Here is a 12,425-nt window from a genome sequence, read left to right as displayed (position 1 = left end):
GGTAGAGCTGGAACTCTTTCTTTTGAAAGAGAACGAAACTGGATGTTTCTGCAAGAAGCTTCAATATATATATTTATTTATTTATACTGAAGTGAGAGCGTGCCTAATATTGCAGAAGCAGGGTAAACTCCGGGTGTTTCACCTAAGATTTGAAATTAAAAAAAGGGCTTTCTTTGTGAGAAGAGGGCTTTTTTTGGGCATAGAAATGTCAGTGGTGTAACAACAGAACGCAGCTGAGACGTGCTAAGTAGTACGCTGGTTAGCTAATAGTGAGTAAACTTTTTAACCCTTACCATCGGTCTACTTACTTAGCGATGTGCACTCTACGACAAGTGATACCCATATCAGTTTTTAGAGTTTCGGAAACGCAGTTACCATCGGCGGTATAGCCCAACAATGCTTGCCAACATCGCTCCAAATGAGTTATATGTGCTTTCGAGAAGCTGGCGGGTAAAGCAACCCCTCGAGTGCATGTCATTAATCCTAATATCCATAATTTGTTGGACCACAGTGCCTAGGGTAATTGCGTTTTGTAGATTCTAAAAAGTGGTATGAAGTTTACTCATGTTGGACTACCCGCTTCCCACTGGAGAAGAATAATGGTAATAGTTAAAACACGAAGTAAATATAAACCGGCGTACCATTTACTACGTCTTAGCTGTACTATGATGTACTAGACCAGTAAAATTGCCTTAGAAAGGCTATTTATGAAATTGCAAGACATCTAGGTGAAACGCCCGGTGTAAAGATGCAACTTATTTCATACGAAGGTAAGAAAAGGCGAGCGGGATAACATACAAAAAAAATCCTTCACCCTACATAAACCTAGCGCTCATGCACTCCGTCACTCACTCTCTCACTTATTTTTTTCCTCAACGGCTCACAGCTTTCTGCGCAAAAAATTGCGCTCACCCGGAAGAGATGTAGAACGTACACCGCAGTGATAAGCAGGCAACAAAAATGACAAGGCAGAGATGGGTGAGAAGAGAGCGCTGCCGAGAATGCACGGTGCATGCGGTCACGGAAACACGAGGCGTTAAGATGCGTGACATTGTTTTGGTCGAAGCTTTACGCCGGGCCCATTCGCTGTCGCCCTTTAACTCAGGGGCCATTGGGCAGGCAGGCAGGTAGCTGCGGCCTGATACCCTGCCATGCAGGCCTCCGCTTCATATCTGCGCTCGGGAAAAACGGGCCACAAGGCCTTTGTGAGGCCGCGAACAGCAGCCCATGCTTCACTGTTTTGTCTCGAGAGGAGACAGCGCTGTTGTTTGTGTATTCCACTCGCTGCCTTCATCTGGGTGCATTCCTCTGACTGCGCCCTAAAGCTGCAGCTTCCCTCGCGGCTGAGAAGAGCAAAGTGTGGGGGGATGGGTGCAGTGTGGTACCGCGGGGTAAGGAAAGCATGATGAATTGATCAACGCTGAGAATATGAAAGACAGCAACTTGGATTATAAGAGAAACGCTAGCGAATTGCACACTACAGCTGAAATAGAGGTAACATAATGGTCTTTTGCGGAATGTGCAAGGCTGCGAGAAATAATCCATGGTCCCATAAAGTAGCAGAGTAGATCCCAAGAAAAGATAAGAGTACCATGAGGTGGGAAAGTGTCAGGTGGGTGGTTGCGATGTGAAAGTTTGTGAGGATAGGGTGGCCGCAAGTGGACCAGGACAGGGTTAGCTCAGTGGTAGAGTAGTTAGTACTACTGCTTATAAACTTATTCATGAAGTTCGTTAAGATGTTTACAGTAAACAAAAAGCGCCTTCTGTGGAAAAACATCCGTTAAAGTTCGTTTGCTGCTCCTTGATTGAAGCTGTCCTAAACCGGATTGAAGAAGGATGACGTTAGTAGCGTTTTGTTCATGTACAACAATCCTCGTAACTTCCATCCCCCTTTTCAACTTCATAGTAACGTTACCGAATAGTAAACGGCTCTCTTGCATCAAAGTAAGCGGAAAAAAACAGCCATGTTAGTTCTGCGTCAATCGCCTTCTTGTACCGTAGAATTTGCCTTCCAGTTCCAGTAGTGCTTCTTCGATAACTTTGCATAAATGTGTCGCAGTTTTGTTTGCAATGCGCCACTGTTCACGACGTCACGGGTATTTTACGGATATTTTCTCTGTTTTCTAACCGGGGTAGCCTTAGCACGTTATGAGCAATGAATTCCAACATAGCTGTTTTTTCCGCTTACTTTGATGCAAGAGAGCCGTTTACTATTCAGTAACGTTACTATGAAGTTGAAAAGGGGGATGGAATACGAGGATTGAAGAAGAATAGCATTAGTGGCGTTTTACTCATGTACAACAATCCTCGTAACTTCCATCCCCCTTTTCAACTTCATAGTAACTAAACCGAGACTAATTCGTCACTAAACTTATTTTGCACTTTCCAGCTGCTCCAGTTTGCACTGTTTTTTCTTCAACACATCTTCCTTAGTACTGCTCTAAGCAGTCGCTGAATAAATACATAAATGGGATTTAAACAAAACTGCATTCTTGTTGGGTACACCCCGCATGATAGATAGTAGACGCTGGCACGGGTGGTGGGTGATGCGCAACCTCGCCGAAGGGGTCCGTGTCCCCGCAAAACCTTGGTGTCCCGTTGCAGCGGACGACAAAGGCGAGGAAAAATGGCTCCAGGCCAAGATTGTGGGTCGCGTGCAGAGCAGTATTTGAGCACGTCATTTATGATCTCGGTGCTGGTAATGGTCGTGTGCAGAATGCAACGAATACAAATAAGGGCGGAAGAGGAAGGGAAGAAAGGAAGTAAAGAAAGAACGGAGGTGACAGCCCGGAATTTCGGAACAGTGTTAGCGAAGAATCTCCGACGCCTTTGAATCATAAGAAAAAATCAGCACAGGGAACGGAGCTGATGTCTCATGCTCGAAGCCGCCAACTCAATAGGCCATGCCCTTTCTTACCGGCTGCAGCGGAGGACATCCTCTACGACAGCTGAGCTTCACGGCATTAAGGAAGCTGTTTCTTACATCCTGCGCCGAACCGCCGACCGTTGGGTTATCTTCACCGATTCGAAAGCATCTCTTCAGATCCTGGCCAACCTGCTGAAGAAAACGAATCACCAGCCAGTTTCCCTGGACATCGGATATCTACATCATTTAGCTATTGCCGCAGGCCACTGCATAACATTTCAGTGGGTACCTGCTCACTGTGGCATTCAGGATAATGAAAAAGCAGATGAAGCGGCCCGTAAGGGCCACCAACATCGGAGATACATTAGAACTTTTTTTACAAAATCTGATGCGTCCCAGGTGGCCAAAAGTTTTGCTTCCGAAGAAATGTATCGGCTTTGGAGTTTGCCGACATATCAGTACCAATTCCTTCACTCAATCGACCCACATCTTAGATCAAGACTCTCACCCAGAATTCTTCGACATCTGGAAACACTTTATCATCGACTTCGTCTTAATGCTGCATATACAAACGGCTTACGATACCGTTTTAGACAAATGGACAGTCCGCACTGTGACAACTGTGCCGCGATAGAAACTGTGGAGCATATCTTGCTTGAGTGCCCTGCATATGCCAACGAGCGTGCGTACTATGAACATTGCATGCAGAAGCTCTGCTCAGTGCCCCTTACAATGGACAAAGTTTTAGGTCCCTTAGCCTGCCTTAGGCAACAGAGACTTGCAATGACTTTTCTGTTCACATATTGAAAAGACATTGGACATCTTGATAAGCTTTAAACTCACTTGCACGTCACCTTCATGCATTCTTCATGCAGTGAACTTCGTCAGCCCATTTGACGGACTATGCACTCCATCACTCCATAGGTTACATCAATTCTCGCCATTGCATCTTTAGTACCCATTTCATGGCCGCATTTTATCTTCGTTTTTTTTACCTCTTCCACTCTGCTCTCCTTCTGTCTTTATCTCCCAAATTCCCCTCCCTACGCAGAGTAGCATGCCAGCGATTTTTAAGCGCCGGCTAAATTCTCTGCTCTTCATTAAAGAGTCTCTCTCTCTCTAGAATAGAATGACTAGCGATGTGAAATATCGGGTTCATGGCAACAAAGGGAGCACTACCAAGGCTGTTGTCGGCAGGGCTGCGCTCAAGTCGCCACAAATGCATAAAAAAGAAACGCGGGCACCGAAAGCACCATGGTGCCAATCTCGTAAGGGTCTCTGATCAGGGGCCACTTGTTTTTGCCACCAGCTTTTCTTTGTACGTGGAAGCTAGCGGAAGGGACCGAGTAATTTTTTCTAGTATTTTCTGTTGAATAAGAGCTTACGCTATCTTGGGAAATGGAGTGCGGGCGCATTTCATTGAGATCAGAAAACGCATGAGGAATTGGGATTGCGCAACTTCGTCGGCTAAAGTGTTCCTTGTGCGGGGAAACCGATAATATGAACGCATCGAGGCCACAAAAATAAATCAAATAACTGATAAAGATAGGGACACAGGTTACAGAGAATGCGTATCGAAAAGAAACTGACCTTCAGCGCCTGATTGCCGACAAAAAAAAAGAAGAAACCAATAAACGTAAAAAAGAAAGTCCTCAATAGAAATCTTACCGTTCTTAGTTGCAGTTATGGTCCTTTTCGCGTGCTCATTATTCTTGCTGGTTATTCTGCAGTCCCTCACTGAATAAACCGTCGACGATACGCAAGTGATAACACAGCTTTCTGGCTCTGAGATTACAGTAACAGATTCCTTCTTTTTTGCACATCCACACTGTGCAGCCTCTGACTAACTTTGATGTCGATAATTTATGAGCTAGGAAAATGAAGCTTCGTGAGTAGAGGGGTGGTCGGACACAGCGCACTTCGTACCGTCCTTATTAGTACAAAGTGGTAAGAGCGACTTGAAACACAGAGCCCGGTGCGGATAATAAATGTTCAGATGAGGCGCTTTTCTTATTGCGTGCATTCTGAGGCGGGTGTTGTCGCATGTAAGCAAAAGACTAAAACAGGCCCAGTATTATTTTACGTTTATGTAAAGTCAGTTCACGCCACATCCACCTCTTTTTTCGGCAATTGCCCTCCGGTTGGGTACACTCTCGGCATATGTCCCTATTTCAATGGTAACCACCTTAGCACGGTTATTACGGTAAACACCTTCCGGTTCCGCACTTCCATGCACTCTAGCCGTGGCCTCCTTCTTCCACGGTAACCACTTAGCCACCATACTAATGCCTTTCGTGGAAACCACCCTTTGGTTACGCAATCCTACGCTCTCACCATTCCTTCCTCCTTCAAAGGTAACCACCATTCTGATGGTTTCCGCGGTAACCACCACCCGGTTACGCATTCCTGCTCTCTTACGTTTAGTAGAGAGGCAGTAGCTCCCAGCTATGAGACATCCCGCAGGGGAGGGCAATATATGGACTGCAGCAATATCTATTTGGTTAAGGGTATGATCCACTGACTTCGTGCGTTTACAGTTTTCTTTCATGGTGAATTGGTTACGTTTTTACAACCTTGATGTACAGATCACTTTCAACTTCTGTTTTTTCGTTTACCGCCACTCGAGCTACTGAATTTTATGCCATTCCATTGCCTCTGTTTGTCATTTTTGCGGGTGACTATTTTCACCTTGCTTGTACGACATATTCATGTTTTCCGCTCCTGCTAGGGCCAGAATGCTGGCCTGCTGTATTTCGAAATAAATGAAACAGATAAATAAGAGTGGAAGGGGCAGCGGAGACTCAATTTGGCGAATGAGACTCAGAAATCTGCGGTGATAGGGGGGCCGCAGCTGGCAGAGGACAGTGGTAATTGGAGAGATATGGGAGAGGCCTTTGCCTTGCAGTGGGCGTAGACAGGCTGATGATGACTATGAAATATATCATAAAAGAAATAATTGCGTTTTTTAAGTCAGTAAATTTAGTTACAATTTGCTCACAGTGCAGTCAAGCGACGCTCAAAAATTATTTATCTCACTCCTCACTTTATCTTTATTTCACTGCCTCTACAACTATACCTGACTTTTTTTTTCATCAGACACACACACACACACACACACACACACACACACACACGCACGCACGCATGCACACACACACACACACGCACCCACGCCCACACACCCACCCACCCACCCACCCACACACACACACACACACACGCACACACGCACACACGCACACACACACAGACGCACGCACACACGCACGCGCGTACACACACACACACACACACACACATGCACACACACACGCACACACACACACACCTAATCGCCTCATCACTCTCTGGGTCTCTGCAGATTGAGAACTCCCAGGCAACACGGCCGCTCACACCCAAGCTCGAGCACCCGTCAACTGAGCTCAGAGAGACTCGCAGTGCCTCGGATCGACTTCTTAACTGCCACGATCTCAACTCTCAACCTGTTTTATAAATATTCCTAATGTATCCTCAACCACATAAATGCCTTCGCGAAAGCGAACAGGTTTTGCGGCGCAGACTTCAAACGGGCACAATCACAACCCCTTTCCTTCTCTCCATTATAACTAACGGTGAGACCTCTCCTCACTCTCATTTGTGTCCTAGCACCAGAGGTGACTTTAATTGCTGCTTTCTGGATTGTCCGGACAAACCAAAGCCGCCGTTGCAAGGGTGAGAGCATCAGGAGCGAAGGGGGGCTGCTCAGTGCAGCTCGCAGCCGGAGCTACCGCTTCGGACAGGGGGCTGTGCCCGATGGGTCACCCAAGCAGAAAAGTGCCCAGTCATCTAGAGCCGCCCTATGTTCCGCCGTCGACCTGCTTTCTCTTCCCCACTCCCCCACCACTGGCTTCTTTCATGAGTCAATAAGTTGTTTGCCCACCTACCTAAGGATCGAGGTGCATGCGATTTTTGCGTAAAACAATTTCTTCTGATTTCATTCTATTTTATATCAGGAACTAGGTTGCGCATGCAGGCTGAGACGATAATTCTATTAGTCTTTCTTAGCTTTGACGGAATCGCCGACGGATTTTACGCCATTTTTTTTACACGCAAAAACTTCTATGGTAGTAGTAGTAGTAGTAGTAAAAGACTTTTAATCGACCATAATTTACAGGCCGAGCATTTCGACCGCCTGGGCGACCAGAAGCCGCTGTTCTTCTTCCCCTTCAGCGCCAAGCCAGTCGAGCCAGGTGGTGATGGATAGAGAGGGTGGGGGGAAGGAACCCGACTGTTGAGCAGCCGGGCAATAGAATAGGCAATGGGCCAGGTCCGCATAGATACAGGGGCAGTTGGGACAGGAAGGGTCCGATCGATAGCGATAGAGGAAGAGGCGGGACGGGGTGATAACTGCATTCATCTGAATGTGCCGAAGAAGGCGAGACTCCGGCACCGTGAGTGATGGATGAGGGGGAGGGTAAAGGCGTTTGTCGAGGCGGAGCTCAAGGTAGACCTCTATTATGGTGCGGCGAAGGGTGAGTCTCCCACCGTCCTCCGAGGGCTTGGGCCAGGGGATCAACGGTGCCCGGAAAAGTGTGTCGCGGGCGAGCTGATGGGCCAGCTCATTGCCGTCAATCCCTGAATGCCCATGGGACCCAGCGCAGGAAAACGATGGAAGGCTGCAGTGCGGAGACCGCTCGTTCGACCTCCTGTTGGAGAGAAGGGGTCAGGGTGCGTTTCTGTATGTGGTGTATAGCGGCTTGTGAGTCCGAATAGACTGTGTGCTCTTGGAGAGAGGGAAGGAGGGAAAATGACTGGAGGGCATGCGCAATGGCGAGGACCTCGAGGGACAATGCGTCTGGAGGGTGTAGATACGGCCCGCTGGTGTGGGTTTCAGGAGCAGGGAGGTGTGGATGGTACAGGGCGTAGCCGCAGGAACCTCGAGGAGCCACGAAGGAGGCATCCGTGTAAGCTACACCCTGGGTATCAAAGAGAGGGGAATGGTGCTGTGCGGCCGCATGACGACGTCCGGCGTGCAGGACGGGGGACATGTTGGTCGGGAGGGGAAGGATACGAAGATTGGGGGCGGGGGTGGGAATATGAGAGGTAAACGGGGAGATTGGAATGGGCGAGATACCCGCTTGAGTCAATAACCACTGACCCTGACGGGTAAGGGAAAGCCGGGCAAGCTGCGAGTCACGATGGAGACTGAGAAGAGAACGAAGAGGATGGAAGAGGCCTGTGGTAAAGAGCTTAGTGGTAGAGGTAGTGATAGGGAGGTTGAGAGCTGCCTTGTAGAGGCCCACAAGGGCAGTCTCGAGAGCGTTAAGTTGAGTCTGAGTGAAGGAAGCGTAGGGTGCAAAGTACAAGACCTTGTTGAGGGCCAACGCGTGGGCAACTCGGCACGCGTGAGCCTCGTGGAGACCTGAGCGTCGAGTGACCACGCGCCGCAGGAGGTGAGTTACAGAGTGGCAGGTGGTGACAGCGCGGTGAAGGGATTGCACATTCTTAGCCGCATGCAAAGGGAAGCCAAGAACTTTGCACTGTGTGACGACAGGAATGGGAGAGCCAGAAAGGTGGAGAGAGACGAAGTGGTTGTGTGAGCGCTGGTAGGAGGAATGGTTGAGAAGGAGAAGCTCGGATTTCTCAGGAGCAGGAGAGAGGCCAGCGGTGGTGAGAAAGGAGTCGATGAGATCTAGGCCACGTTGCAGGGTGTCCTGTACGTGACCGGGAGAGCCAGATGAACACCAGAGAGTGATGTCATCGGCGTAAAATATATGATGCAGTTCGGGAATTTCAGCTAGCTGGGAGGCGAGAGGGGCCATAGCAAGATTGAAAAGGGTAGGAGAGAGAACAGCACCTTGAGGAGTGCCTCGGGTGAGGTTGTGGGGGTCGGACAGATAGGTGTCGACTCGAAAGCGAGCGACACGTTTAGAGAGGAATGAGCGGATATAACAGTACATGCGGGAACCACAGTCTAGGGAGGCGAGTTGGGAAAGGATGTGGTCGTGGCAAACACCGTCGAAGGCCTTGCGAACATCGACGGTCACAAGTGCGTGAATTTGAGTGGGGGTAGGTGACAGAAACGTGTGCTGGAGAACCAGAAACATGTCCTTTGCACAGACGTGGCGTCGGAAGCCGATGAGAGAATGAGGGAAGAACTCCCTCGTCTCGAGAAAATTAGAGAGGCGAGTCAGGGCCATTCGCTCAAGGGTCTTACCAACACATGATGTCAGGGAGATTGGGCGGAGGTTAGAGAGAGAGGGAGGCTTGCCCGGCTTTGGAGTCATAGAAATGAGGGAGGAGGTCCAGGAGCTGGGCAGGCAGCCGCTGTCCCATGCATCATTGTAGGTTTTAAGGAGGAATTCTTTGGCGCAGTCAGGAAGGTTGCGAAGTGTGGTGTATGCATCCTCACCGGGAGCCGAGCGTGTAGCATTAGCAGCCAGAGCCGATTCGAGCTCCCGGAGAGTGAAGGATTGGTCCAGATCGGGGTTAGGTCCACCGCAGTACACCGGGTAGGAGAGTGCCAGAGGGGGCGGGAGATAGAGAGAGGCGAGCTGATCAAAAACATCGGAGGGAGTTCCTTGAGTGAGGGCTTTAGCTAGAGTGGGAGCAAGGGCGGGCTTAGTGCCAAGGAGGGATTTGAAGAGAGACCATGTGGATCGCGAGTGCAATGCAGAGTCAAGACGGTCACAACGAGCACTCCAACGAGAGTGCTCGAGGGAGGCGCAGTGGGCGACGATCTCGGCCCGCAAAGCAGTGATCCGGGAGGAAAGTTGGGCATTGTGTGGTTGGGAGCGAAAGGAGCGTTGAAGACGTTTACGGCGACGACATAAACGGAGAAGGTGAGGATCTGGGTCTTGGATTGGGTAACGAGAGCGAACGCGACGGCTACTGGACGTGAACGCTGCAGAGATGCGCGACGTCCAGTCGTCGTAGGATTGAAAGGAGTCGGAGGCGAGATTAGTGCGAAAAGCATGCCAGTCAGTGTGAATAATCGGATGACAGCGAGGGATGTGGGAGAGAGAGGTGGTGATATGGATGAGAAAGTGGTCACTTAGAAGAGTTTCGGCTGTCACCTGCCAGTGAAAGGAAAGTGAACCCCGAGAGAAAGTGAGGTCGGGTGTCGTAGGGCGTTGTGAGGCAGTGCCCGCTCGAGTAGGAGAGCCAGGAGTATTAAGAAGGGTGAGGTGGCGTTCCTGGGCCAGACAATGGAGGAGGCGGCCGGGTTTGAGGGTTTGTGGGTAGCCCCAGAGTGTGTGAGGGGCATTAAAGTCACCTCCAAAGAGGAGATGGGAGGTAGAAGAAAGAGAGTGAAGTAATTTGCCCAGAGCAGAGAATAAAGAGGAAGTGACAGGGGGGTTGTAAAAAGACAAAAGGACGAGTGAGATGCGGGAAGAAGGGTGGTAATAAACCACACCAACTAAATATTTAAGGAGGGTGGAGGGGATGTCAATTTGCTCTACGAGCACGTCACTGCGTACATAAATAGACGCAAGTGGTGTGGCCGTAGTTGCATGGTAGGCGCGGTAGCCTGGGACATTGCGGGCCGTCCGGGTCTCCTGGAGAAGGAGAAAATGAGGTAGGGAGGGGCGGGTGAGTAGATACTGGTGGAGGGGGGTCTTATTGTGGCTAAGATTTCGGCAGTTCCACTGCACAATCTCGAGGTCCTTGCCAAACGCCATTATGATAGTGGAGAGGAACGCGATGGTACGCGTTCCTTCTTTTTTGCCGGGGGCAGTGACTCATGGAAGGATTGGAGCATAGATGCGAAGGATTCCAATTGCTTTGATTGTGCTTGGAGGGTGGTAAGGATCTGGAGAACCGGTTTCCAGCTGAACCAAGCGAGTGTGATGTGCCTGTGTGGTGGTTTCTACAAGGTCAGCCAAAGGGGCGACCTGGGCTCTGGAGGAAGGAGTGGTGAACGTGGCAAGGTGCTCATTTAGCTTGCTAAGCTGGGAGGTAAGAGAGGAGGTGGTTGTCTGGAGGGTTTGAGTCAAGGCATGTATCTGCTGTTGTAGATCGTGGGAAATGCGCTGCTGCTCTCGCTGCTGGCGTTCCAGCATTGCGAGCCGGAGGTCGAAGGAGCGGCTCTCGTCAGTCAAGGATGGAGAGGGTGGTGTAGTGGAAGAGAGGGACGCTGGCACCGAGGATCCTTTAACTATGGCGGCGTAGGAGCCTGGTGGTGACGTGATCGGAGATGATGGAGATTCATGATTAGAGGAGGAGGAGGCGGGGGAGGGGGAGGGTTGGTGGGTTGAGTGGCCCGGCGCAAAGCTAGGCGTCGGAGGTATGCAGCTTTAGCACACTCGCGTTGCTTAGCAAGGATGAAGGGGCAAGTGGGGTCGAGAGAGGGGTGGGTGTTCACCTGGCAATGAACGCACCAGGGCTGGGCACACACATGAGCGGAAGGGTCAGCGGGTAGAGGAGCAGCACAGCGACGGCACTTGGCCGGAACGCTGTGCTGGGGGCATTGGTGGGCGCGATGGCCTAGAGTGAGACAACGGGTGCAGGTGGGAGGCTTAGGTTTATGAGGACGGCACCGAAGGCAACGCGTTTGAAAGAAACAAAGTGGGGGATGACGGTGCCAGCGAACGTTATGAGCACTGATTGAGTGGATCCCATCATGCGAGCAGCGAGAATATCTGTTTTGAAAGATTCCAGGTCATGCATGAGGTCATCAGGAGTGAAGTGGCCCCCGACGTTATGGATGACGCCGAGACATGAGATGGGAGGATGGGGGGTGTAAGTTTTGATGGTGACAGGCTTACCATGAAGCTGAAGATGCGTGCCAGAGAGTAGGAGGTGGGCGGTGAGAGGAGAATGAGTCTTTAGAAACACAAGGCTTTGGGCTGGCCTGGCCTGAAGGGTGATGTCGGCACTGGTCTTCGAGGAAAGTTGTGCAGCGGAGGCGACTGCGGCGAGTACGTCGTAGAGAGGTAGCTTGGGGGTGAGGGTTCCAGGGGAAAGCTGGATGGCAACTGTGATGAGCTCGGCGCGGGGTCGGGCTGCGGTGGCAGGCTTACGGTTGGCACCGATGGTGGTCCAGCCGATTTCCTGGGAAGGAGTGTCGTCTGCCGGGGACGTCGTAAGGTCCATGTCTGAGTCCTCAGCCGGAGTCTCAGTGTGCGACGCGGGTGCCGGGCTGGAGGTCTTGGTGTCAGTGGGACCTTTGGCTGGAGTAGGTGCAGCGGCTCCAGCGGCGGCGACGAACGCAGCCGGCTGCGACGCGTCTGTGGCCCCGAAGCTCTTGGCGTCCCTTAGAGCGTGGAGTTGGCTATGTGTGGACGCTGCGCCGGCGACGAACGCTGCCGGCTGCGCCGCGGCCGTCGATCCGGTGCTCCCAGCGTCGCTCAAGGCGTGCAGTGCGGCAGGAATGTGCTCGGTTGCGTGGGCGGCGTTGAACGTACCCGTTTGAGAGACGGCGGTCGACGTGGTTGGAACAGGCCCCGCGGTGGCGGCATCGGTGGGTCTGGGCTGCAGGGGCTTGGTCAGACGCTGCATTGCGGCGGTGGAGGCGCGGCGCGTTAGGTTTAGCGAGGCGCCGCGCCGCTTCACAGTTTTGGAGACGCTTGGAGGGCCA

The 12,425-nt window shown here is 51.1% G+C and overlaps 1 protein-coding gene across 1 annotated transcript in view; it reads right to left on the bottom strand.

The window, feature by feature from the left end:
• The window catches only part of LOC149348166 (uncharacterized), a 142,240-nt gene extending 130,124 nt beyond the window's left edge, over positions 1–12,116 (bottom strand). The window contains exons 1-2 of the mRNA XM_089541693.1: positions 11,869–12,116; positions 11,566–11,757 (exon numbers count right to left, since the gene is read on the bottom strand). Of these exons, the coding sequence (XP_089397819.1) occupies positions 11,566–11,757; positions 11,869–11,941 (265 nt within the window). The 5' untranslated portion in view covers positions 11,942–12,116. The remainder of the gene's footprint in view (positions 1–11,565; positions 11,758–11,868) is intronic.
• Between the last annotated feature and the right edge of the window lie 309 nt (positions 12,117–12,425).

Source organism: Amblyomma mixtum, chromosome 4 (assembly GCF_055824585.1).
Source record: "Amblyomma mixtum isolate Tamu chromosome 4, ASM5582458v1, whole genome shotgun sequence".
NCBI lineage: Eukaryota > Metazoa > Arthropoda > Arachnida > Ixodida > Ixodidae > Amblyomma > Amblyomma mixtum.
The sequence above is the reverse complement of the archived record's forward strand: the minus strand, read 5'-3'. Positions and strand labels throughout refer to the sequence as shown.